Source organism: Hippocampus bargibanti, linkage group LG03 (genome assembly GCF_051943395.1).
Source record: "Hippocampus bargibanti isolate YZ-2025 linkage group LG03, ASM5194339v1, whole genome shotgun sequence".
NCBI classification, from domain to species: domain Eukaryota; kingdom Metazoa; phylum Chordata; class Actinopteri; order Syngnathiformes; family Syngnathidae; genus Hippocampus; species Hippocampus bargibanti.
This window is the reverse complement of record NC_142736.1, coordinates 21596567-21624479: the sequence shown is the minus strand read 5'-3', so window position 1 is coordinate 21624479 and position 27913 is coordinate 21596567. Positions and strand designations below refer to the sequence as shown.

At 43.3% G+C, this 27913-nt stretch overlaps 1 protein-coding gene across 1 annotated transcript; it reads right to left on the bottom strand.

Annotated features, from left to right (window-relative positions):
- Positions 1-232: 232 nt before the first annotated feature.
- On the bottom strand, positions 233-27625 carry LOC148900664 (DNA-binding protein RFX7-like). The gene is made up of 10 exons (XM_088992557.1): positions 27565-27625; positions 27103-27444; positions 24870-24903; positions 10073-10164; positions 9863-9985; positions 9079-9195; positions 8571-8655; positions 8239-8452; positions 6419-6702; positions 233-6173 (listed from the first exon to the last, which is right to left on the bottom strand). Exons 2-10 carry the CDS (start codon positions 27228-27230, stop codon positions 3129-3131), a joined length of 4122 nt encoding a protein of 1373 aa, XP_088848683.1. The 5' UTR covers positions 27231-27444; positions 27565-27625; the 3' UTR covers positions 233-3128.
- Between the last annotated feature and the right edge of the window lie 288 nt (positions 27626-27913).

The window sequence follows — 27913 nt, the reverse complement described above, 5'->3', positions numbered from 1 at the left end:
TATAAATATAAAGCCACTTTACTCGAGTTAAATAACCCACTTTATGCACACGATCAAATTATCACTTTTTTAAAATAAAGTCTACGTTTCAGCAGTAATCGTTTCCTTGCGTCCTTAGAAGTGCAAAATCTCTAATATTACAGCAGACGTGAATCATAATAGTGGAAAACAAATGTGATGATTTAAATTTATGTCTGTGAAATTATTGGAGAAAACGGCAAGATAGTTATTGGATTGGATTACCCTTTATTAGTCTCGCAGTGGAGACATTTACATTTCACAGCAACAAAGTGACGAGAAAAGGAAAGGAAGAAGTAGAAAAACAACATACAGGACCTATTGTAAAAGCAGCCACTCTCAGGGCACCATCTTGAAGTCAAAACAACAACGAAAAACTAAATAAATAATGGGACACAACACAAAAGACACAGACTGTCATTCAATCTTAAACACTTTCTGCACCCTATTTGTTGTATGAAGCAGTTTTAGATGAAAGAGGAGAGGATCAAAGCATCTTTTTCACCAGTGGATCAGGGACGCCATGGTGAAATGTGCACATCTGCTACGAGCTAAATGTTGAAAGCAAACACGAAGCTGTAGCATCCATTGACGAAAATGGACATCGCCTGTACCACGTAAATCCGCTTCTGTTCCGAACCGCAAGAGTTCTACATCGGCGCTCTGCGCAGGCATTCCTTTCTTCTCATCGCAGGCTCCTCAAGCCATGCATCCATCCAGCCGCAGACTGTCCAACAGCACCGGCCTTTCCGCTGAACAAAGCAGGGGTCACTCCTAAAGACTTTCGATGACTCTATGGTTGATTCAGCCATGCACTATGGAATTGTCTGATGGTCAGGCAACATCACCACCCGGGACAGGAAAAGATTGGAGCGACTGGTCAAGAGGGCCAGTTCTGTCCTGGTTGTTGATGCAATACAGCTACATACATGTATATATCAATATGCATTTTCTTTGATACTTGCAAGATGTACAGTTTTTTTATTAAACATGTCTGTACAGTTACAGTATACACCTGTCTTCTGACATTTTTTATTATGCTTAGAATGTCTTGTTTTTTTGTCCTTTTACCCCAATCCCCTTTCAAATTGCTGCTGTGGACTGCAAATTTCCCCATTGTGGGACGATTAAAGGCTTTCTGAATCTGAAAATGCTGTTTGACATATGTTGCGGTCAGGGCTTATCATTAAACTCATCTCAGTCCATCTTTGTGATGTGCAAACATAGTCAATGTCAATTTTGGTGTTTTGAAAATGATTTATGCAAATATTTTAAAAAAGATAAAAAACAACACTTCCCCTTTAAAAGCACATGAAATATATGGCTGTTCACCTTACACAGCAACATAACTGAACCATTTACAAGAGGAGTAAAGTTTTAAAAAGGTAAATAAATATCAGTGCAAACCAAATAGAGTATTCTTAAACAATCGACACACAAAAGATCAACAGGAAAAAACAGTATATATTTAGGGTTCACAACGACCATGAACACAAGTTTAAAGAACTGCAATAAACTTATACAGCATTATTCCATCAAAGTATCAGGACTAAAATTTGAACTAAAAACAATGAAATTTTATCTGTGCTAATATTATGCACGTTGCCTTCGAAATAACATAAAATGTGCAAGGTTACGTGGTTTTGACAACAACATACAGTTTTGCCTCCTAACTGTACAAGAAATAAAATGACTAACATGCCTACAGTGAACTAGGGGAAATCATCAATAAATCAGCTATGCTAATTTTAACCGCTTGTTTTGACAAAGCTAACATGTTGCCCACAAAGTCTTCTACATACAGTCTTGTTTAAAGCCTTGAAAACACGTGGCAATTACGTCCACCATTCAAGATAGCAGTGATGACAAGATGTTAGTGCAAGTTATGCTTTAAAAGGGATCTTTGGTATGGGCATATGGCCTTTGGACTCTTAGTTCAGGACTCGCAGCGAAAGTATTTTGATCGGAGAAGCGCACAATTTTTCAGATTGTCTGTGCAGCATAACAATCAAAACGACTGCCTCAATCATATTCATCCGTCAATCATCTAATTGCATATACAGTAGTTTAGTTTTCACATGGCAAGTTACACACGACATGAACATGTTGACACAGTGGTTTAGGCAACTACAATTTTGCTTTGTATTTGCAAGTGTGTTATGGCTTCAATCGAACGCTGATTTGAAAATGGCCGAATAAGCATCTCTTTGGCCTGCAGGAGTGAGTTCATGGATATTTGAGAGTTCACAGGCAATCAACCTATGTGTCGTGATTTAAATTTGCATAAGTCTTGGACAATTAACCACGACATCCAGTTTTTGTTTCTGCTAGCTTGGATGTATTCCATTTTTGATAAACCTTTACATGTAAGTTCAGGTGTGGGGATAAAAATCGAAGTTTTTCATGGACTGTAATTGAGCATTTTGTTTAGCCTGAATTCCAATTTTAACATGCAAATTATGGTAAACACAATGATAAAAACAATGTTGTCCCTTTTTCTCCCAGAAAATTTTTATGGCTTCTGAGAAACAGATACACCCAACCCCACTATAAAATGTGTACATGGTTTTAAACCTTATATCCACACAAAGTAATGACTCTTATTAGATGTAATGTACTGAATATTCTGTACAAAGTGCTCCAATTTCCTCATGCCCAAGTGGCATATCTTCAAGTTGCATCATATTATTTGTTTAAAAGCTTACATTTGAGTTGGATAGCAAATCCACATTGCACATCACGTATAGCATGTCATTATAATCGAGTCCAATGGCGAGCATCATTTCATGGGATTTTCCAAGAGAATTCTTGTCATCAATGTGGAATATATTCCACAAATTTAGCAATTATTACATTATGTACAGAAAATACAAAACATTGTTTTTTTGTACAAAATAAATGGAAAAACATGAAAAATGTAAGAATTTCATTCCCAGCTTTTCCATGTGTCACAAATGCTGTTACAGCAACAATATGACCTAAAAAGAAATGACCAGCATTTTGATAAGAGGGCTGGAGCATTATCTCAGCTCAGGTGGGCACTGAATTCAACTGCACAAATGGGATAGCGTCCTGTTCGCTTCAACGAGGGATTTTAAAAGGTTCCGCATTCATCCCATCAGCCCGACAGTTGTGTGATCTTTGCTTTCAAGCCACTCAAGTCCACCAGAATGTGTCGCGTCGCTGGCGATTTGCTGAAAAAGTGCCTGATCGTGTAACTCTTCCGGAGCGGGACTTTGATATTGCCCTTGGTGACGACTGGGGTCAAAGAGAAGGTTTGCATCCAGTGTATTCAGGTCATTGATGCTACTGGTCAGATCTGAGGTCATTCTGAGTTCACATGGAAAATCGACCCCGCCCGGCGTTAACTCCGAGACCTGTTGCACTAGCGCTTTGCCGGTAGTAAGGCTGTTGTCTGGTTGGACGTCTTTAAAGAGACCACTGAAACCCAACTGCTGTTGCGGTGAACTTAAAGGTTGCTGTGTGGACTGGACCTGCTGCTGCTGCTGCTGCTGCCCCTCAGAAGCCGACTGTGCTCGCCTATCACTGGCAGGGAAAAGCATTTGTTCATTCTTGAGGTAATTTGGCCTTTGTGACATGAGCATGCCGGTGGAGACCGAATAGACTGGGTTGTCGTTCTGAGACTGGAGGATCTGAGTGAGATTCATACGCGCCGTGTAGCTCGAAGGCACATTTTTTATGCCCAAACCTCGCGCAATATCGTGGTCTCCATCCAGCTTAGCCAGAAGAACATCAGTGATGTTTTTGCCACTGCATTGCTGACCCGGCAAAGGCAGAACCTCTGTCTGCATCATGAGGTTGAGGGGCACAGAGCGACTCCTTTGTGCCACGCTGCTAGCCGCAAGATTTCCCTGGTTGTTGGATAAGATGGTTAACACCTCAGGCGTTACCGCAAAGTTCAACGGGGAGACACACTGCGTGTGGTGGATACCGTGAAGGCCACTAGTTGCTGTGTTCCCTACCAAGTTCCTCTGGTGTATGGCAGGGCTAACACTGCGACATCGAAAAGATCCACTCGCGGAAAGGTTGCCGGCTTTGTTATCCAGAGGAGCAGGCACGGCGAAGCCCTCTTCCTTGGTCGTGCTCACCACGCCGGCGACCTGCTGCTGCACGGGGGAAATGGGAGTCAAACGGCCAAAACGGACATCGTGGTGCCTTGCGTGAGGGACGGCGAAGGCGTGAGGCTTTTGAAAGTGGTCATCTATGAGGCCTTGATAGCCGGGCAAGATTCCCACGGCGCCGTTGGATTCATTTAAGCTTCCGCTGTTGCTGTGGTAGCTATTATTCATCCAGTCCAGCCTGGTCTTATCCGGGTGGGTGGCTGTTGGCCTCTGCATGGGCTTGACGGGGCTGCTGGAGACCATGCTGCTATCGTGGAAACTACTCATGCTAGAGTTGATGGGGGTAAATGCAAAGGGGTTCCTGCACTCCACGGGACTGGGAGGCACCGTGCTGCTGCAGTTGGAGAGCGGAGTACCGACGGGAGTGTGTCGACTGCTTCCGAGGGCGCTGTCGACTGGTGTGATCCGAAAGCAGGGGCTCTCTCCGGTCAAACATTGAGCACCTGTCATTTCTGCCGTTGGCGTGGGCGTTGGTGTTTGGACTAGGTTGCTGACGCCGCTACTGTTGGCAGCATGGTAAAAAGCGTTCACTGTCTGATTGGTGGGAATCATGTTGGGTGCCATCACAGCCTGCTGCTCTTGCAGCGTGACGCCGTGTCCAACCTCTTGTCTCTTCTTCAGTTTCATCTGCTCTTCCATCTGGACCAGCTCTTCTACAATGCTGTCTTGAGTGACGTCATCATCAAATGGGAAGTACCCTATATCAGTCTGCAGTTCCCTGGATGTGGATGCTTGATCCAAAAAATCCAAAGGACCAGAAACGGGGTTCATGTGATCGTAAGTCTGTGGCTGGACATGTTGTTGACCGGATGACAAATTTGAAGTATTGGGTATGGAATGCACGTCAGACATCACGGGCTCCTCTGGTTGCTGCATTATTGCGTGACTCACACTGGTACACGTTTCCAGAAGATTGCAAATGTTTTTCCTCTGCATTGAGCTCTGCGTTTTGGCAACAGAAAAGAAGCCGGTGGTTCTCAAAGAGGCATTTCCAAGTGGATGGACTTGACCAGGCAGGAGACAGTTCATTTTCATCTCCAGATCCCGGGTGACTGGCGCACTCTCGGGTCTTCGATTGCCGAATCCAACGCCGGCAGTGCCCTCTTCTGGATGAGGGGACAGAAAAGCCCTCTTGATTGGAAAGGGGACGGGGCTGAGGCCTGAGCGCTTCCGGAAGCTCTTGCTTGCGCAGATTCCTTCCCCAAATGAAGAAACTCTGTTGGCGTTGCAGGTTGGCGTTGGGCTCCTATTCTGACAGAAGTGAGATGAATTCGGAGAGCTTGAAATCGTTGTGTTGTTGTTAATGCTAAGGTTCGCCTCAGTGACTGCTGTGGTGTTGCTGCTCAAGAGGATATTTGCATCATCAGTCGAAGAGGAGGTTTCCTTCAAGATGTGGAAGCTTTTAGATTGAGGTATGGGGACGCTAGCAGCCCTCTGTGTCATCATGACACTATTCACATTTTGGTTTTCTCTGTTCTTGTGTATCCCCTCGACCTCCATTTCGACATCAATATCATGAGCGTCAACCTGCTGAAGCCTCGTCATCGGGGCCAGAATGGGGAGGGCAGAGCTACTCCTCGTGTTCTGATGGGATCTCAGGGTGTCGTCTGACACGGTGCAGCTGCTGATACCTGCAGATGCTGGCCTCCATGTGGTGTTTGTTGAGGAAGTCGTGGCATTGCTGCCGTGGGCTGCGGGTGAGATGGCCGTCATCTTGACCAGACTGACGGGACTGACGTGACACGTGGTCATCACGGTTTTGATGGGGTTGTTGGTGAGGATCATGGAGGACGGAGAGCACAGAGCGATAGCAGTAGTGGTCGCTGGCTTGGGAAGGATTTGAGGATAGCGCTGCCGAGCTGTGCGTTCCCCCATTGGACTTGACAGAATATTTGGGGAGCTCTTGGGGGTTTGTATCAGTGGCTGAGTCACCACTTGGAAGTTTATAGGCAGTAGTTTGCCCTCACCGGTTCCCACTGGACCGGCAGACATCAGTTGACCGCTTTGCTGCGCCTGCAGACAAACAAAGTCGATAAACTTGCTGCAAAAAAATACATTGGAAAATAAAGTGGAGATTAAATCACAATTGCAATATTGAGGAAATCAATCAAAATCGTTTGGTATTCATGATTCACGTGAGTAGTACTGCAGTTTCATATGTTCACCTCTCTCAAATATGTATTCTTCTTGTGTACTTTCTTTATGTGTATGTAGGTTTAATAGAAAATGAATAATAAAGCCTCTCTTTTGTTTCTCACCGTGACGGGTCTCGGAACGGCAGCAACCACAATGCCGATGGACGGCTGAGGCGAAGGAGAGACTGGACTACGACATTGCCCGCTGCTGTCATCCATCGCCTTAATCAGAGCTTCCCCGGGTAAAGGTGAGTGCAGCTTTTGTTCTTGTTGCTTCCTCTGGATCTTCCTCAAGAGCTGCTGCTTGGTATCGACAGTTGGAGATGACAGAGTTGTCGTTTGAGGCTGGAAGCAGTATGAGTCGGTGGTGGGCACAAAACCTGAAGCCGCCTGCAGAGGCTTAACATCTGAAATAAATGAATAAATACAGTAGCATGACTTGGATTGGATTGGATATGCCTTTATTAGTCTCACAGTGGAGAAATTTACATTTCACAGCAGCAAAGTGATGAAAGGAATGGAAGTAGAAAAACTTAAAAGTATAATCAATAATAGCGGGAGAATACTGTCTCTCTGTTTTTCAGCATTTTTGGCAATGACATTCATCAAGGAGGAAACTCTGCTTTTCGGCAGCACAAATATGCCAGCACTGTTTTTGATTGGGAGGAATGTCAGTGCCATTTGACTGTCATCTCTGGACAGTTATGAGGCGATTGTGCTTTTGCGCCTGCCATGGGTAGCATTTTCACAGCCCCGCTTTGTTCGGCGGAAAAGTCGGTGCTGTTGGACAGTCTGCGGCTGGATGGATGCATGGCTTGAGGAGACCGAAGCGGATTTACGTGGGACACAAGTTGTGAGACAATCTCTTTTTGGCAATGGATGCTACAGCTTTGTGTTTGATTTCAGCATTTATCTTGTAAGATACGTGCACATTTCACAATGATTTCCCTGATCCACTGGTGAAAATGATGCTTTGATCCTCTTCTCTTTCATCTAGAACTGCTTCATACAACAAAGAGGCTGCAGAAAGTTCTTAAGATTAAATGCCTGTCTGTGTCTTTTGTGTTGTGTCACATTATTTGTTGTTCAGTTTTTTGTTGTTGTTTTGACATCAAGATGGCGCCGCGAGAGTGGCTGCCTTTACAGCAGGTCCTGTATTTTGTTTTTCTACTCCATTTGTTTCCTCTTACTTTCATCACGTTGCTGCTGTGAAATGTACATTTCTCCAATGTGAGACAGATAAAGGCTAATCCAATCCAATCCAATCCAATAATAGCAACATTGTGGTATTAAAATTGCCTCAATGCCATCTGTCATGTTGCGAGTCGAAAAGCATTACTCCCTTTCCTTTTATGCTGTTCCAACACCATCTGGTAGTTAGTTAGTTTCTTGGTCAATTATAATTTGAATGAAGCATATATTTGGCCACGAACAGCCAGACAAAGGTGAACATAACACATTTGCGTTCCTCCACAAATCAACTTTTTACAGTGTGTGTATGCATCTCTAATAAAATGCCTCGATAGTCCGTGTTATTGGTCGAACACAGCATTGTGAACCATGTGGAACATGATACGATGCGCTGCGAAGTCAAGATGAAATTTTTACAAGAAAATAATTGGCTAATCCTATTTTTTGTCATAGCTGTTATGTAAAAAAAAGTCAATAGTCAGCATTTTTTTTAATTACTTTTTTTTTCCACAATATTGTGAGTCTATGCAATATTGTGAGATTCTTTTTAAAGGCCGATTTCCCCACAACATCGTGATGACCATCATATAGTGAGGTTCATATTGTGATTTCATAAAGTGATGTTTGGATATCCGTAGTTGTAGAATAAGTACGTTCTGAGCGCTCCTAGTTACAACTCAATTAGCGTAATACCAAGTCACCGCCACCGCATGTCGCTGTACGTGCGTTTGATGGGCCAACAGGCTGCACACCTGTTGCTGCGTCCGTCATAATGGTGAGAGCTGCCAGGGACTTGTTGCTGATGTAGTGGCTGTCCATCAGGAAGCGAGCCAACTCTTCCACTGCCTCAAACGGTCGTTTCAACACCTTTTGAGCCCATTCACACACCAAATCACACGCGGCAAAGTGAACCTCCTCCTTCATACTGCCGAGGTGGCCTGCTGAATCCAGTCCATCACACTGAAGCTGAAACACAATCAAATATGTGGTAGAATCTCAATGTCTCAATTTGAAACAGATGAGAAAATGTTTCAGAAAACAAAGATTGTTTCTGAATTATAAAAAAGAAACAAAAGGGGCTCACTCCTTCTCCGATTTTGTGAAGATCCAGATTTGGTAGACATGGAAAGTGAACAAAGGGCCTCTTCCTCAGTCCACTATAGCAATATGTAATCCAGTGTTAAGATAAATATGTGAAAATTGCAATAGATTTTATTATATATTGCGACGGCTGTCAATACATGATGTATAAGTACAGATAAAGTGTGTGTTAATACATGTCTAAAAAAAAGTCAATGTCATTGAATGTAATATTTTTGTATCCCGGGTGAGTGAATGTTTTCACTATAGATGTCAAAAGAAGGAAACCAAGCCTCCCAAAAAGGATTATCCGTCCTGAAGGTCAAGATCACAGCAACCCCCACCACCACCACCACCCACCCCCCATTCCACCACTTGTGAATTATGCCCCTGCTTGAGAGAGGGGGGAATTTATTTCATTTCACATCTATATTTAGAGAGCTTATGAACTGTAAGAGCAGATGGCCAGTGAGTAGAGACAGTCTGCAACAGTCCATTCCAGTGAAGGATATTTTGATTTCCCCCTCATGCCAAGTCGACGTGCCTTCATGTTGGGGAAGACATTTTTCATCATTTTGCCAAAGTCTGCAGCACTGAGTGGATGGTAGTTGAGATTGTCACAGAAGCTTCTGAAAAAATAGAAAAGAAAATGAGAGTTAAAAAAAGTCGCCAATATTAACTAAATTGAATGCCAATGTTTGGATATTATCTTCTTGGCACTCGCTGAGCTTGATGCAAGTTTGTTGTTAACAGTCACTGTTGAAAAATAATGATTGAAATATCTGACGAGAGAAGGCATCATCGGCAATATAGTTGAGATGAAAAAGATAAATAAAACCTGTGATGCAGTGAAGCTGTGGAAAGGGGAACCGCCATACAGAGAGGAGTGACAGTATTATTTAATAAAAATGAAATAGGGATGAAAACGGGTTGTGTTTAGGAGTGGCGCACATAGTGATCCCTTCGAGCCTTTTCACCTGTCCACCTCAAAGGCGCCAATAGATCTGGAGGGGGTAGGGGGTCAGTCAGGGGGGGGGGGGTCTGAATTTAGTTAACTCCAAAAGACAGTTACATAACTCTGCCAGAGAATGGCTGTCTCAGACTTTCCATTCTAATATTACCAGCACATTCTGCTCTACGATTCTCAGGGCTACGCTCTCTATTTATAATGGCGCTTGCTTCAGCCGCGCAGCAATTTGGAAGACTGATGTTCATGTTGGCAGTTATAAAGAACTGCTGTTGCCGGTAGCGATAACGCCTTGATTCTCATCGAAGAAAACGCTTGAAAGCACATACTTGTATTCATCGTAAACTTCCTGTTTGGGGAGCGAAGTCTCTGGGTACTCCTCCAAATGATTGCGGATCCAGTTGAACGCATGCATCTGCTGCGTGCGGCTTGATGACACAGCACTCTGTTCACTGAGAGAATGCAATCACTCATTTAAAAATAAATAAATAAAATAAAGTACATATTCCGCACCAACCGCCACTTGTATTAGTGTTTACCTTTTCTCTCCGCTGCTGCTGCTGATGGGACCCGAAGGCAACTTCAGGTACAGGTAGAGTTTTTCAATGTCTGTAAACTTTTCAACATCTTGCTGTAGAAGTAGCAAAGGGGAAAAGGAAAATGTTATTTTATCAGAAAACACCATCTTCCCGACATAGCAAAGCTTGTGTGGTTCGCTGCATGCATCAATCCACCCATGTTTATCAGAGATGACACTGTGGGCTGTTCATCTGTCAATCACACTGGCTTGCCAGTAAATTGGCAACGTAATGACAGAGCAGAGATTTACTGTATATTCGAGCTTACCAAAGTGGAACGTTTGTTTGTTTGTTTGTTTGAAGTGCTCATTCATCCCAGTAACGTACACATAATGACATAATTACACAGTGGTGTTTAGTTCAGTTCCTTGTCAAAAAGGCAAATTTGTCTCGCAGAGGATGTAAAATTTAAAAAGTCACCAGATTAAAAGGCGGACACACCTGTCACAGGTTAGCTGTTTTGTCATGCCACACATCGTGCAATTTTATTGGTCTCGGGACAAAACGGTCTCTGGTACTACTGTTTAGCACCCATTCAGTAGCAAAGTGACAGTTCAAATTCAGTCTACCCATCATGCATCAGTCCTTTAATCAATAGTTCTTCACCTGGGTTCGATTGAACCTCAGGGTTTTGGTGAATCGTTCTCGGCGGTTTGACGGAGCCCCTATCATGGGGGTTAAGACACCCCGGATCAACACGTCAATTAGTTATGACACACCCTGCTTGGCCATCACTGGCTGCAGATGATCACATGATATTGCTTGTCCAATCAGCGCTGCGGGAAATTTAGTTCGCTCAGTAGTCAGCGTAATTTTTTTTCTTGTTTGAATACATGCTGTCTATGTCAAGCAAAGAAAAAAGAAAGTGCTCCGACCAATATGTCTTATGAGGATTTGCATGCATCACAGAACGTAATGCGAATCAGTTTTATGACAACTTTAGGCTGGCTTCACAGTGCAGAGGTCACCGGTTCGCGTCCCGGTCCGGCCTCCCTGTGTGGAGTTTGCATGTTCTACCCGGGCCCGTGTGGGCTTTCTCCGGGTCCTCCGGTTTCCTCCCACATGCCAAGAATATGCATTGCAGGCGGATTGAACACTCTAAATTGTCCTTCGGTGTGAGTGTGAGAGTGACTGGTTGTTTGTCTTTGTGTGCCCTGTGATTGGCTGGCAACCAATTCAGGGTGTCCCCCGCCTAGTGCCCAAAGACGGCTAGGATAGGCTCCAGCACCCCCTGCAACCCTAATGAGGATACGGAAAATGGATGGATAGTCTCACACCGGCGAAAGATTTCTAGAATCCAAGTGTTGTTTTACAATCATGAAGGTTTCGGTAAATGTGCATATGAATTGGTTGGGTTTGGTACCTCGAACAAGGTTAAGAATCACCATTCTTGTCTTTTGAGTATGAACTGATGAAACGTGCTTTTCTAGGTTTCAAATCTATGATAACTCATATATGAATCTTTCAGAAGTTTTTCAACTCGGGGAGTGAACTGGATTACACTTTCTGGGCTGTATCGATGCAGCACAAATACAACAAAAACCAATCAATGAATAACCACAACCCAATCCAGAGTTGAACCCCAAATGTTCTTGCTGTGACATGGAAGCACAACTCAATAGTACTTGAGTGAATTGGCTTTGCCGTCAGACACAATTTCCAGACTTTCCTTTCATAGCGGCGGGCTATGAACCCAACATAACATGAGCTTCTACCAGTGCATGCCTCACACTCAAATGGTGAAGCCAAGTCAATGTGAGTGTAAATGCATGTTTGTCTGTGATTCACCAGTGACCAATCCTACACATATCCCAACTTTTGCAGTTACCTGGGGTAGACTCCAGCTCACAGATTGACTACAAGCACCAAAATGTTCATATCAGACAAAATATCAATAAAATAAGTGACATGGGGAAAATATGGATCTTTTCCATCCCGTGTGTTCATTTTTGTATCCTGTCACTGGGCAAGATAACCTTGACTAATTTCTGCCAAGAATGAGTTATGTTGCTGAGGCTTCCCCTCTCCATTATTGAAAAGAAATGCATCCCAAAGCTGAAATTCTCGCTAAACGGATCCAAACACAGAATGCATTTGTGGGGATGGTTTGATTGGATCGAAAGATGATGAAATAACCACTAAGCGTCGAATCGTCTTGTGGTGAGCAACAGTATTGCAATAACGGATGTGCCTTCATGACACATTAGTACAACAAACACTCAAAAATGTAACCTTAATTTCGGCCTATGGGCCTGCTGTTGCAAGGCTTTGTTTGACATCTTCCACGACAGAAACGAGTAACGTATACACTTTTTCACAAAATGTTCTTTTTTCAGTCCTGGACAAGTATACCCATCTAAAACCTTACCTTCAACAACCAGCTACATAGGTTTATACTCATCGATTTTAAGCCTTTGTGAGCCATTCTATGCGTGAAATGAGTATTCTCGCGATGGAGTAGAACTGTGGGATTTCGAGGATATTGTTACGGGACTTGCTCCGGTAGCCGGCGTCTTAACGGTGTCGTTTGCATCCACATTTCGATTATTTTTTGTAGCATTTTCAAATGTTACACCCCAAATGTTTAGTTCAATGGATTATAGTGAATATGGACCTGCCGTCAGAAGCTTGAATATGTTTTTCTGGATCCCACAACACCGTATCTCCCTTACTATAGTGGAGAGCGCAACAAATACTTCTGATAACTCTGCCAGTTCATCGGACTACGACTATTTTTTGACAAGTGGGGAGAAAGTGGGTGTGTGTGTGAGCGGTTGGAGAAGCCTCGAGTTGTCAGAGGAGCGTTTTACAGGAAATCATGGAAGAACGAATGATGAAAATACAGCTGAACCGAGTCCATTTGAATTTGTCAGTGTTTTTATTGATTTTAAAAAATATTGACTCGGTACTGCTATAGACTAAACGTTTTGATGAACAAACTGGGCAAGATTTACAAAACGTTTTCATGGCCAGCACCTACTATACCAGACATGGGCAAACTACGGCCCGCAGGCCACATACGGCCCATTAGGCTTTTTAATCCGGCCCGCCGAATTTGCCCAAATTATAGTACAAACAGTGTCTAAAACTCATGACAAAAAGTTAGCGAACAACAGGGCAGATAACTGAAAAGTTGCCTGCCCCATTTTTTACAACTTGAAGCACACTGAGACAACTAATCACATTAAAAAAAAGTTTTTTTTTTAATCAAGAATCCACCTACTACAAATGCTACCTTGCTTAATTTACGGTCATGTGCATGGCTGTAGATTTTGCTGCAGTAGTCGATTGTCATTGTGGTGCACAATGCAACGTTTGCATTGCTTCCTACGAGCCACTAAGCCCCTTTCATAAATCTCACGTACACATTACAGTCACGGTTTAATGTAAATTTACGTTTTGTAGCGTCACATATGTTGTTAGCTTCTTTTGAATCTTTCTTTCCTGGCTTAGGTTCTGTGCATCTATTTTGGAAAATGACATGCAATTGCACGACTTTATAACGCTTGCGAAAGTCCGGAAGAAAGAAGCAGGCTTCTCATTGGCTGCCGTGCAGAGTATGCAAATTTCAACTGCAGGTCGTCGATGTTTGTGTGCTCGGCGACGGTACACGTGTATTGTTTGCGCGTGAAGGCGAGGCCCTCAGTGAGGAGTTTGTTGAGCGCGCGGTCAGGACAAACCATCTATGATTTGGTGGAATTTAACACAAGTAGGTATTATTGAGCTTGAATATTTCGTTGTGTAATAATATGTTTTGAATGTTTTAAGTGATTCCATTTTTCAATAAATGTTGATTTCTTTAACTTTGCCCCTACGATGGAAACTTACTAAAAACAGACGCAATCTTGATAAATCACAGTGCATATGTTATTTTAATCTATTTCCATTTCCTCCTCCAAGTACCTGCGAAATAGTATGTAAACGCCATATTCCTTGAGACAAATTTATTAACTGATCAGGGATATTTTTCACATTTGAAAGACAGTTAATAAATTGGTTGTAGTGTTCTTACTGTGCTATGAGGTTTGTACATACGACATTTAAAGGACAACCGGCACCATTTTTTATTTTCGTTTCCCACTGACATCAGAAAATCGTTTTATAGCATCTAAAATACCCAAATCAGGCAGGCTGATATTTTTAGTTAAATGAAAAACACCAATAAAAATGACTTCAAAATGAATCCGGAAATGGTCAATTTCAGAAGGTCCCACCCCCCTGTTCGTGACGTCACGCCAAGACGTCTTGCCTTGCTCAAGAATCAAAACAATGGATTCAGATTCGGAGAAGATGTTTTCTTGTTACTCATCCAGTTATGAATATGATTCAAATAGTTCTGAAGAGGAAAGCATAAATGTTTGCAATTGATTCAAGGAGTCCTCCCATATCAATTCGAGCCGTCAATGACAGCAATGTAGCACCCAGAAAATGCAGAAGATTGCGCCCAAGCTCCGTTGGAAATGGGCTGATTTGTCCGCTGGGAATTTGTGTCAGCGAATATCAAATAGTTGTCTTGGTGCAACACACAACGATTCACCATGGCGTTATTTATGTGTTTTCCTTCTAATTTCACCATCAACACGGATCAACACGAAGTTTTCAGACCAAACAAAGTACCCAAAATGCATTGTGTGTCGCTTTCTCGGTCAGGGGCGGTCCAAACGTGATGTCCCATGGGGATCGTCATCAACTCGAAAACAAGACTTCATGAATATTCAGCGCAAGTCTTAAAACGTAAACTATAGCTATATGCTGTGGAATCTTTGTAAAATACGCTCAGTCGAAATCATTTGAAGTGATTTTATAAATTATGGACATAACTTGTTCCGAGTATTTCCGGCCCAAACACTCCCTCTAAATGCTCCTGGCCCGGCCCCTCTGTCAAATTTTAGAACCCAATGCGGCCCGCGAGTCAAAAAGTTTGCCCACCCCTGTACTATACCATACCATAAATAAAAAAATACTCTGAAAAGGGAAGGTTTTTCACACAAAAAAATATTGGGGAAGGGCACAATCATAACAATACTGGTCTGTATCTATGGAACCTGCAGACACCATCAGAATTCTGGTAATACAAACTGGCAACATTTTCTCACATCTTCTAGAAAGGAGTCTACTATTTTGCCGAGCAACACAGTCACATCCAAAATCAAGCATGAAAGCCGCCTTTGTGTTTATGTTTTGAACACATTTGCCTGGTATCCATTCATCACGTCATTCATTCATCGCGCTCAGCCATGTCTCACTTGCCCTTGACGTCGCCGCCTCGTGCAGCGCTGTGTACTAATGATGCTCAAGGATAAAGGGACAAGCAAGAATGATGACATGCCTACTAAATGTTATATTTGCTGCGGGAAACATGAGAGGCTCATGAACAGAATTCAAACTTGAACACTTTGCATTTCGTTCACCTTGACTTGGAACACATACTTAATGTGTATGGAAGTATTGGGACACTATGCCAGCACACTGACACTAAGTGAAGTACAGTGAAACCTGCCTAGCACCCGACTATAGCAGTTTGCATTGCTTGTTAGCACTAAGCTAAATGGCTAAGTTGAGGCAAAAAAGCCGGCCCAACAAATTTGGGTTATGTTGCAGCTGTGGAAAATGAACTCCATTTGAAATCAAGAAAATCCTCTACGTATTTAAGGACCTTGTTTTGTACATGGGATCAGAAAAGGCCCTTCCTCCAACTGTTCCCTCCATGGTGTAATTTGAGAATTGTCATGAACATTTAAATGGTCTTAGTCGGCGTAGGCTCTCAGTTGTACAGGAGTAGTCCATCGAGGAAAAGGTTTTTCAGCCGTCATCTGTACTTCTTTGAAGGTGTCGAACATTTCGCTCCTCATCCGAAGAGCTTTGACATCAACCCAAAGTTGTGCTGGAGATTTGATTCACATGTTTGTTATGGCCAAGCTTTTACATCGGATGCCCTTCCTGACACAACCCTCTGTATTTATCCTGGCTTGGGACCGGCACAAGAAGACACTGGCTTGTGTGGCTACAGAACAAGCAACTCAATGAACTTAATCAAGATGAAGATATGTTGCGCTCTCCACTATAGTAAGGGAGATACGGTGTTGTGGGATCCAGAAAAAAACCACAAGACAAGCAATGTGAAACGTCTTGACTCAACAGTGGTTTACTTCGAATGCCCCGATCTAATGCAAACGTACGCGCACAACAATTTCCGGTCCAACGATCTAAATCGGTCCGACACGAAACACGAACCGAAGCAGGCGTTCCATGTTTAAATAAACATTTTCGATATATATCATTTGTAAACCAATAGAACTACGCGAATGTAACCAAAATAGGAAATACGATAATTTACAACCTGTCACATACTCCCCCTCAAAATAGATGTTGTCCCCAACATATGTACTAGTAAATACATAAATACGCTGGACGACGTGCCCAAAACAATGACGCACGGTATTATGAACTGCATCCAAATATGAACTATAATAATGAACAGTTTACAGACTGGAACTCTTTTCATACATTCTGTTTACATTATAACAATCAACAATTCACAGACTGGAACTCTTTTCATACATTCCGTTTTACTTATACAGGGCTCATCGGGGTCTTCTTGTTTCCATCTCACTGTTCTATTAAACCGAAGTGTCGATTAACCATTTCTGTAGTGTTTCGTGGCATGATAGGGGTGTGCGCCATACATCCAAGGCATTGTCTGTTCACCATGATATGGTACTGTCCCTACATTGTAGCAAGATGGCGAACCAAGGCGATCATACGTGAATACCTTGGGTCTCCTGTGTTCTCGTCGTGGCCGTTGATTTCCCCCAATATCAGGATTACTGGGGGTTGGCTGGGGAAAAGGGGGACACACCGTCACAGGTGCATCATTTTCCGGACCAATGTTGCCCTCCTGAGGTTGGTCAACTTCCGCAGCTCCCGGCTCTGTCCCCGGCAGTTCATTCCCCAGTTGATTGTCATCATGGTGGGTTGTCTCCACGAAGCTCACGTCCCGCGGTTCTGGTGAGTCTGGTCGGGTGCTCTGGCGATGCAACACTGGATAATACTCATCCTCCTCATCATCCTCTTCCGGATCCATTTCCGGCATCTTGTTCGGTCGTTGCCGAGTGGACTTTTCCTTGGACTGGGACTGTAGTGAAGTCTCTAATGGCAAATGATCACATGGCAGCAAGAGATTGCGGTGGAGTATCCTAGATCTGCCCTTCCCCCTCTCAGGTTTCAGCTCATAAACTGGAATGTCTTGGCTGACTTGACGAACCACTGTATGAACAACATCCTCCCAGTGGTTTCTCAGTTTGCCTGAACCTCCACGTGGGGTTAAGTTTCGAACCAGAACACGATCACCGGGCAACAGGGTAGAATACTTTAGTTTACTGTCATATAGTCTCTTACTCCTGGCAGCAGCTTTGTTGTTATTTTCTTGCGTGATCGCATACGCTTCCTCCATGCCCTGTTTCCACTTCTTCACATAGTCCTTCTGGTTGGTTTCACCCTGGTTAGAGTCTGGATTCAAACTAAACAACATATCAACTGGCAAACGTGGTGAACGTCCATAAAGTAAGTAAAAAGGTGAGAACCCTGTCACCTCACTTTTGGTACAGTTGTAAGCATAAACGAGTTTGTTTAGTGAGTCTTTCCAGTTACTCTTTTGTTTCTCTGTCAGTGTCTTTAACATCTGGATCAGTGTTCGATTAAATCGTTCAACCTGTCCATTTCCCTGTGGATGGTAGGGGGTTGTCCTTGAACCCGCAACCCCACAATATTCCTTCAGTTGAGCAAAAAGTTGATTTTCAAATTCACCACCCTGATCATGGTGAATTCGAAGGGGGAACCCAAACTTTAAAGCATAGTCATTAAATATTTTGTTTGCCGCTGTTTTGCCAGATTTGGACGTTGTAGCATAAACTTGAGCGAAACGTGTAAAATGGTCTACTAGCACAAGCACGTATTCATAACCACCCTTACATTTGTCAAGATGCAAAAAGTCAACGGAGACAAGTTCAAAAGGCTGAGTAGTCACAATATTAGTGAGAGGGGCTCTGGTCTCACGGTTGGGCTTTTTGTGTTTTAGGCACACACACTCTCTCAGTACATAGTCCTCTATTTCTTTTTGCATAAAGGGCCAGTAAAAACGATCCCTTACAAGGGAAAGAGTCCTTTCTACACCATGGTGGCCCATTTCATCATGCAGCTCTTTTAACACTGTCACCTTGTGTTTTTCAGGAAGCAGTAGTTGGGTTCTGTTTGCCGTTTTTCTGTACAAAACACCTCTGTCATTAAAGTGTAGCTTGTCCCATTCCCTCACAAGACAAACAACTTGAGGACAATGCTTTCTTAGTTCAGTACCTAGCGGTTTCGTCTCCGCCAGTTTGTATCTAATAATATGTCCTATAATGGGGTCAGTCTCTTGATCTAGCTTGATCTGTCCAACAGTCAATGGGGCTATCGGTGTGTTTAGTGACACCTCGGCACACGTAGCTGAGATTCCCATAGACCAAGCTGCACTAGACTCGTTCTGTTGGTCAACCGCTTGTACGGCAGCACTCACAGCATCATATGACATTTCTTTTGTACATCCTTCCATATATGTTACCATATCAAGGGGCATCCTAGATAAACTGTCTGCATCAACATTTTCCTTACCGGGACGATATTTAACAGTAAAATTAAAATCAGAAAGTTCTGCGACCCACCTGCACCCAGTTGCATTTAACTTAGCAGTCGACAGTACATAAGTGAGTGGATTATTGTCACTATACACAGTGAAGAATGGTGCATAGTACAAATAATCACGAAACTTGTCTGTGATCGCCCACTTAAGCGCCAAAAATTCCAACTTGCCCGAGTGTAAGTTATAATTCTTCTCAGCTGCAGTTAATGTCCGAGAGCCATAGGCTATCACGCGAAGTTTGCCATTTTGTCTTTGGTACAACACAGCACCTAAACCCCGGTTAGAGGCATCTGTATGCAAAATGAAAGGATGCGCGAAGTCAGGAAAACCTAAAACTGGTGGTTGAACTAAACAGTCTATTAGCTGCTCTAACACTGACTGATGCTCATCACTCCACTCAATACGTGTGTTGGAAGACACACTGTTATGTCTCACTTTCCATTTTTGTCTTTGATGCTGCTGAGTCTCAACATTCAGAGGGGCTTTAAGCAAAGCATACAAGGGACTAGCGATACAAGAGAAATCTTTGATGTATTGCCTATAATAGCTTAATAGTCCCAAAATGGCTCGAAGCTCACCGACAGTGCCTGGCTGCTTGTTTTTCAGGGCACGCACTGCTGCTGTATCTGCCGGGTCCATTCGGCTCCCCTCAGCAGAGACAATCCTGCCGAGGTACCTCACTTCCGGCTTGAAGAGGTCACACTTTCGGGCTTTGAGTTTTATTCCATTTTCCCTGAGACGTCGCAACACTCGTCTGACGTCCTCAACGTGGTTGTCAAATGTCCCGCTGAAAACAAGAATGTCATCAAGATAGGGGACACATATTTCGTCCCGTAACCCCTCCAGACATTGTTCCATACACCGCTGGAACGCTGCTGGTGCATTCATGAGTCCAAACGGAATTCGAATCCATTCATAAAGGCCCCAAGGGGTCACGAAGGCAGTCAGGTGTCGGCTCCCTTTGGACATGAACCCCTGGTGGTATGCTTTGCCTTGGTCCAGCAGCGAGAAGATGGTGTTACCCCCAAGGCTATCCACCACGTCCTGTACCCGTGGGATGGGGTGCCGGTCAGGGTGTGTTTTCCGGTTCAGCTCTCTGTAATCAATACATAAGCGCAGTGTACCATCTTTTTTCCTGACACAGACGACAGGGGATGAGTAGGAGGAAGTGGATTTTTCCACCCACCCCTGCGCTATCAAGTCCTGTAAATAATCTTTCACCTCTCTGTACATTGGCTTTGGGACAGACATATATGTCTTTGAAACGGGCTCAGTGTCTTTCAACAAAATGTCCATTTGTAGGTTTTCCACACACCCTATGTCGTCGTCCGATTTTGAAAATGATGCCGATTCCTCTCTCAACATCTGCTGAACGGTCTTTCTTTTATCTTCGTCCAAATGAGAAAGGTCAATTGGGGGGTCCCACTGCTCACTGAGAGCGATGGTGGTATTCTGGACATGGACCTCATTGACAACCGCTGAAGGAAGGTCCCTTTTAAATATGTTAGCTGGGTAGACAGACCCTACTGACTGCACTGTACCAATAATAGCCTTTACTGGAAACCTAATATCATGATTAGTAGGGTTCTGGACACTAACAACTATCCTAGGGATGGAACCTGCCTTTACTGAGACCAACGAGTCACAAAGCTCGAGGCCATCTGGCCACTGTGGGTTTTCACTTGGCTCAAAAACCAATGTAACATCTTCCTTAAAGGGCTTAGCCTGTACTTTGCATGGAATAATAAGTGAGCTATGCCTGGCTATAGTGAATCTCTCATTTGTTGTTTTTACACGGTACTCATGTGCTTGTCCCAGACTAACTGCTTTTATGAAAGTGGCAGCTTTATTGCGCTTAAGGTGGGGAAAAGCTAGTCTAACCGATTTCAAGAGCTTTTCTGTATCCCCTGTTTGTGACTCATTAGAGAGGCTATCTAACACAAGACGCTCAATGACATTAAACCCTATGATAGGACACTGTTGCTGGTCACCTTTTAGTACTAATACTGGTACAAGTAGCCCTGGATCATTAGCACCAAGTTTAAATGGTATCTCAAGCCATCCTACATAAGGCATATCCGTTCCATTAGCTGCCACAATATTGAGAGTGTTATCAGGGTCAATAAGTTCATTTACATTTTTCAACGACACGTCAGGTAAGTTTGTTTGTTTCCATAACTCATCTACAGCACACACCTGGGACCCCGAGTCCCAGAGTGCTTCAACCCTTTTGTTACCCAAAAAGCACCGAATAAGACATTTCTTTCCCACTAACTCCCTGACCGAAGGTAATTTGCCACACTGTTTCTTATCTGTACGCTCGACAAATGACTGCTTATGTCTCTTCTGAACGGGGCCACATGTGTGGGGCTTACATTCCATTTTCATAGCACCACTGTAATACTGGGACCTATCTGTCTCTGTGGTCACACCATGTCCCACTGGGGTAACCCTTTCTAGTTTAAAGCGTGGTTCCTAGCTGAGTTCTGTGCTTTGCAGCCTGCTCTGAAATGTTCACTACTTCCACATTTAAAACAGTGCTGACAATATTCTTCACCTGTCTGAATACAAGAATAACACCTGGGCTGAGGGCGACGGGGCATGTAGTACTGCTGAGGGGCGAACCGCTGCTGGAACTGTGCTGCCCCCCTCATCGGCCTGGGGCCTGGTGCTGGGTGGTACTGCTGAAGAGCTGATGGGGAGTGCTGGGTGTAGTAGTGCCTGGCTGGTGGATCTACCTGATATTGTGAAGGTGGAATGAAGGCGACCTGTTCAGGGTAGTGGTCAGGCAGGCGTTCAGGTCCTCCGCTGGTGGTGGCTGTTGGTTTCTGAATAGTCTCTTTGATCTGGGACACTTCTGCACGCAGCTCTTTTAACAGCATCATCTCTGACCTCATCTCTTTGATCTCTGAAAGGAGTTCATTCGGCACAGTAACAGTATTCTGCTTTAAGACTGTCTTCTTCCCAATCGGGACTGGTGTGTCATCTAACTGGACAGTGTTCAGCGTTGTCACCCGTGCAGCAGCATTTTTCTTTTTTTCCTGTCGCTCTTTTTCATTTGCACATGCCATGTTTAATTTTTCTAACAGTACTTCATCTGATGTGGTGGTTAGCAGGAGGAAAGGTTGCATGTCACTCTTTACATTGTCACTCTGTAACCCCGTCAGAACTGTGTGCAGGAATAAACTCTGGACCAACGTGGGATCATACTTCACCCCTGATTCAGCTTCTTGAGATGCAAAAAGAATCCTTTGACGAAGATCCATTGCACGCAGTAGAAATTTCTGTGGGGACTCTTTATTAGTCTGCACTTCCGATGAGAGCTGCTTGTACAACTCAGTGGCTCCTCTCTCTTGATAGTGAGATCGGAGAATCCTTCGTAAAGAAGTTAGGGTAAGATTTTCTTTCCCTTCGAGGTAGCTTCTCAACTGCAGACCTGGTGTTATGGCACGAACCACTGCATCGATGATCTCATCCCCCTGGTAGCCTTTACTGAGCCCACTTTCTATCTGTCTGACCAAATTAGGAAATGTGAGTTTATCTTTTTGTCCGAGTTCCCCTATTTGTCCAGATATTTTGAAATCTTTGCGCCAGGGGGCAGTGTCTGGGGGCACTATGCTTCTCTTTCGCACTGCATCCCGACCTTTTTCACTTGGGTTGGCTATTCCTAGTTCAAAATCTTTTATACTTTCAATCAAGTCCTTTACACGTAGCAAATCTGACATTCCTCCATCTTCTAGCTCTAATTCAGCTCTTTCAATGTAGGTTGACACAATATTAATTAGTTGGCCTCGAGTCTTTCCTGTAAGTTGCTCTCTTTCCAGTCCAGATATTTGGATTTCAGCACATAACTCTGACAACTGTCGAAAATTCAGTCCAAATAACTTGCCTTTGATGTCCAACTGTAATTCCTCCAACGCCATTTTCGAGAGGGTAGACGCAGTTCAGCTGGCCGGATTCACTTCAAAGTCTTCCAGTGCCCTCTAGTGGTGGCTGTACGCACAGAGATGCAACTAGAGCACATGTAGAAACAAACCAGTAAACGGCGACGCCACTCCGACTGGGTTGATTGGGGATATTCGGCGCGAGCTTCTACCCACGGCGAGTAGACAACACTCGAACGCAAATATCCCAGCGGTGCCTCCAAAATGTTGCGCTCTCCACTATAGTAAGGGAGATACGGTGTTGTGGGATCCAGAAAAAAACCACAAGACAAGCAATGTGAAACGTCTTGACTCAACAGTGGTTTACTTCGAATGCCCCGATCTAATGCAAACGTACGCGCACAACAATTTCCGGTCCAACGATCTAAATCGGTCCGACACGAAACACGAACCGAAGCAGGCGTTCCATGTTTAAATAAACATTTTCGATATATATCATTTGTAAACCAATAGAACTACGCGAATGTAACCAAAATAGGAAATACGATAATTTACAACCTGTCACAGATACTCAGTAAAAGACTCCCAAACACAAAATGGTCATCGGCACAGCAGCATTCAAACAAAGCTAAACTATACTCCCCATTTGATGACAATGATGACATTGCTATATCCCTAATGGATGAGGAGCGAAACGTCCGTCGCCTTCAAACATGTACAGATGACGGCCAAAGAAACCTTTTCCTCGGCGGTCTTGTCCAAACTTCCAAACATAACTAATTCAGTAACAAAGCGCTTGATGCCTTTTTACTTTTAAAGGAGCTAATCTCCAAAGTCCAAACTAAAAATAGATCAACCTTGGTTACTGGTAGTTTGGTCACATATTGCATCCCCTTATTTTTATTGCAGTCATGTGGGCAATCACTTACAGTTGTATTTTAAAGGACCACCGACGTCACTTTTTTGTTTCTTAACTGACATCAGAAAAAAAAATTTATAGCATCAAAAATACCAAAAACACGCAGTATGATATTTTTATTCAAATGCAAAACACAAATAAAAATGACTTCAAGTGTCCAAAATCTGCAAAAAAATGAGCTGCGAATTGGGCATTTTCAGAAAGTCCCGCCCCCAGTTCGTGACGTCACACCAAGACGTCTTGCATTGCTGCAAAATCAAAACAATGGCTTCGGATTCAGAGAATATGCTTTCTTGTTACACATCCAGTTATGAATATGATTCAAATAGTTCTAAAGAGGAAAGCAGACATGTTTGTAATCGATTAAAGAATTTATTCCGTGCCATTATGAGGCAACATTGAGGGGAGATGTCTCAACGAAAAAGAGGCACAAAATGGCGACCTCCGTTTCCACAGGCTGATAAATTCCTTAAATGGAGCTTGGACGCCCTCTTCTGGCGGCTTTGGGCGCAACACGAGGTCCCCAGACCAAACAAGTACAGCAAAATACATTGACGTGATGGAAGGACCGCTACAATGCGTCTTTTTTTCGGTCTGGTGCGTTCCTTTCGTGACGTCACGTACAGACTCGTCACCAACTCAAAAACAAGACTTCCTGAATATTCAGCGCGAGTCTTAAAAGGTAAAATATAGCTATATGTGGTGGAATCTTATTAAAATACACTCAGTAGAAGTCATTTGAAGCCGTTTTACAAATTATGGACACAACTTGTCGGTTATCCTTCAACTCATTCACCACCATTCACAAATGTATTCGGGAATTGAAGATAAATCATAGAGCACCATTTCTGAATTTTTTCAGGTTTTGTTTTTTTCATGCTTGGTAGCCGATAAAGTGGTGGCCATGCCCTCTGGCAATGTTTTTTCTTTTCCACAAGGGGCATCATTTCCCTTTTTTCCCTGTTAGCGCTTTGTTCCAGCTTCAGCTGTTGTTAAAGCGCTATATAAACCAATATGTATGTATTGCATTGTATTTTGGACAGCCGCCCTTTCAAAGTCATATAACTCCAGACCCATATAATTTAGGAATTAACTCTTTTTTTCTGATGAAAGTTTCTAACACTGTATTAAATGTTGATGTAGTCCTAAAACTCAATATTCTGTGGGGCCTGGAATTCAAGTGACAATTACAAAAACACGTTGGCACATGTCCGCCAGTGATTGAGTTAACAGAATGAAAACCAAAAAAGTATGTTCGAAACCAATAAAAATACTCACCAGGATGTTGTCCACTTTTGATTGCACCGTTTTGCTGAAATGAAAAGATAATAGAAAAATTAATTTGCTCTTCGGCTGCTAAGTAACACGAGCACTGGTAGATTTATTTATAAAGCGGAGGAATGTCTGGCATGGGGTGACCCTCCCTTCAGCATCTCTCAGGTCATGTAGCCCACCACACAAGCGGTCACATGTAAAACGACAAGGCGGTTCATATTCTCACTTCACCTGTTACAATCCCAAAGTCAAGGGAGAATAGTTTCAAATATGAAATGTGTTCATTTCTCAACAAATGCAATTCTTTAGATTACAATAGAGCAGTGGTTCTTAACCAGGGTTCGGTGAGTCGGTGTCAGGGGTTCGGTGGATCCTCCGCCACAGAGGTCCACCCCTCAGTCTAGACTGCAGTTAGTAGGCACAGTCATTGGAAGAAGGGTTCGGTGAATGATCATATGAAACTGGTGGAGTTCGGTCCCTCCAACAAGATTAAGAACCACCGCAATAGAGCCTACTTGATTTTTTTCTCCTTGAACAAAGACCGAACGGAAGGAGTTTCCGTTAGGGGCAAGTTAAACAGTGCCTAAAACATATTCAGGAAGTGATGTAAATGTTTTTTAATGCTGCCTCACCATTTTTCTTCCATGTTATAAATAAATAATCCACTGGAACTAACACAGATTATGAAAATGGACATGGTCTATTTACCAAATAGCTAGCTAACAATAAACGGCTGCTGCGCTCTCTTTGCTGATTCATAGTGGGATTGCAACAGTAGCGGTGGGCAGACTTGTCCAGGTTTAATTCCTAATCTGCAGACAGGTCATCTTGTTGTTTACAGTGAGACAGAAGGTACAAGCGGGTCACATTTAAGGACAGCGACTCGACAAGGGTCAGTGCGGTGGATTTAAACTGCGCCGAGAACGGTTCACTTTAATTTGTTGTTACCAGGAAGTCGGGGATTTCTTGTTAGCTTGCTTTCAGGAGACTTTTAGCAGGCACTCTAGATGAGACCTCCGATCTGTTTCTTTCAACCGACAGATTACAGACAAATTGGTACGTGGGAGAGATTAAACAGATGCATGAATTCACAGTCTTGATACAGGGGAACGATAACCCTCACTGTCTTCGCTAGCATCACCTGCTCAGTGGCAAGTAACTTTCCTCGTCTTCAGACAAATAAATCAATAAATAAATACATAAATAAATAAACACATGTCTGGGTAATTAACTCCTCCCCTAAAAGGTTTGTGTACTGTGTATGCCCCAAAATGGTCGCAAAAGTAAACTACTAATTTATATTAGCTCACCATTTTCTAATCGGCTTATCCTCACAAGGGTCACGGGCATGAGGGAGCCTATCCCAGTCTTTGGACAGAAGGCAAAGGACACCCTGAACTGTTTGCCAGACAATTGCAATATATGCTCATTATTTTTCTGATATTAAGTGTTCCTTTCTCATGAATAATGTTCCATTTGTGGGACTTGGTCAATGTATTTTTTTTTTTGACTGGTTGATTTGGAGAACCCCAAATAATTTCACATCGTATGCGCATTTTTTATTTATTTATTTATTTATTTATTTATTTTTGCAGAAATTGGTCAGGGGGTTCCGAGAAGCAGACCCTTTGAAAGGATAGAACAACAGATAAGTGTTTTGAATCAGATTTTTATCGGTATAGGTTTATCGGGAAAAACACCACAGTCTTTTTACACACATACACGAAGAAAAAAAATACTTTTTCGCAAACCCGTCATCCAGGTTTTTAAAATTCTTGATATATTGTGTTCAAATAGCTAGTTCAACCACGTTATGCAATAGGGGTAAATCTTGCCATGTTGCTAATTTTAGTTTGTTAATCAGAGACCCAATATAAATGGACCTGCATGCCATTTGGACAGCAGTGTTTCCCAAACGCTACTTTGAAGAATCATCAGGTGTATCACGATCAATTTTCACATAATTGTAAATATATATATATATATATATATATATATATATATATATATATATATATATATATATATATATATATATATATATCGATTGTATTTTTTTTATCTATGCAAGCCACGTGCATTGGTAGGCAGAACAAACACATGCTATTCTACCAAATGGCAGAAGTCCCCTGAAAGTCCACTTTTGAGATCATTTTGTTTGGTAGTGGACCGTGAGATTCTCTCATATCAAATCAAAATTGTGAAATACAAACATTCAAGCATGGGCGCCTCTCACCAGATGGAGTTCTTGATCCGGAGCTGCAGAGCCCCGGCCTCGGCGCTTTGCAGCCCTGAGAGCAGACCGGGCTGGAAACTACCCGCCCCTCGGTCCGCGTGCTGCTGCTGGGTGTCCTCCTCAGCCATCGCAGAAGTACCGTTCTGAATCGCGGTGCACCAGACGAGTAGCCCCTGGATGGTCCGACTCGCCCGGGCGGGCTGGTCAGCTTTAAACAAGGGGAGGTCGTTGCCGAGCTAGATGCACATCATCATCCAACAGCACGCCGTGTTGTTGTTGTTGTCGTCGGCCAGCAGCACTCATCCGACATCTCGCCCCTCCAGCCCGCCGCACTTTGCAGTCCTCATGGGAAAGAAACGTCAAAAACACTCAATCCCCGCTCCGTGGACACACTGCGTAAATGTCCCAAGGAGTGGGCGGACGTGTGAGGAACAACAAGCTCGTCCCTGCGGTGCTTCTCACCTTACGGGAGTTCTCCAAGACTGCATGTGCATGTGCGCCGCGTAGTAGCTGTCAGACCCGCGCATGCGCAGTGACGCCCACAGCAATCAAAACAAGACGTACGTAAGCGCAACGTAATAATGCCACTTAACAGTATTATGCAGCACAGTGAGCAGGGGGTGAGCACACTTGTGCTCAAAAGGCACATCCATTTTTTTTTTAAAAAGCACACAAGCGGCCTGTTCATTCCGACATGCAGTATGAAACATTTTCAAAAGAAACGTACAGTATATCACACATGTTAAAATTCAGAAATCATAAATCGGGAGATTTTCTTACTCGTGATTCTGATGCGTATTAAAATAAAATG

Bases quoted from the DNA above. Each gene is read 5' to 3' on its own strand.
- LOC148900664 (XM_088992557.1), bottom strand. From the start codon at position 27,230: ATGGCTGAGGAGGACACCCAGCAGCAGCACGCGGACCGAGGGGCGGGT. The intron at 24,904-27,102 runs GTGAGAGGCGCC...TTTTCATTTCAG, and splicing joins CGGATCAAGAACTCCATCTG to CAAAACGGTGCAATCAAAAG. The intron at 8,453-8,570 runs GTGAGCCCCTTT...ATTGTGTTTCAG, and splicing joins TTCACAAAATCGGAGAAGGA to CTTCAGTGTGATGGACTGGA.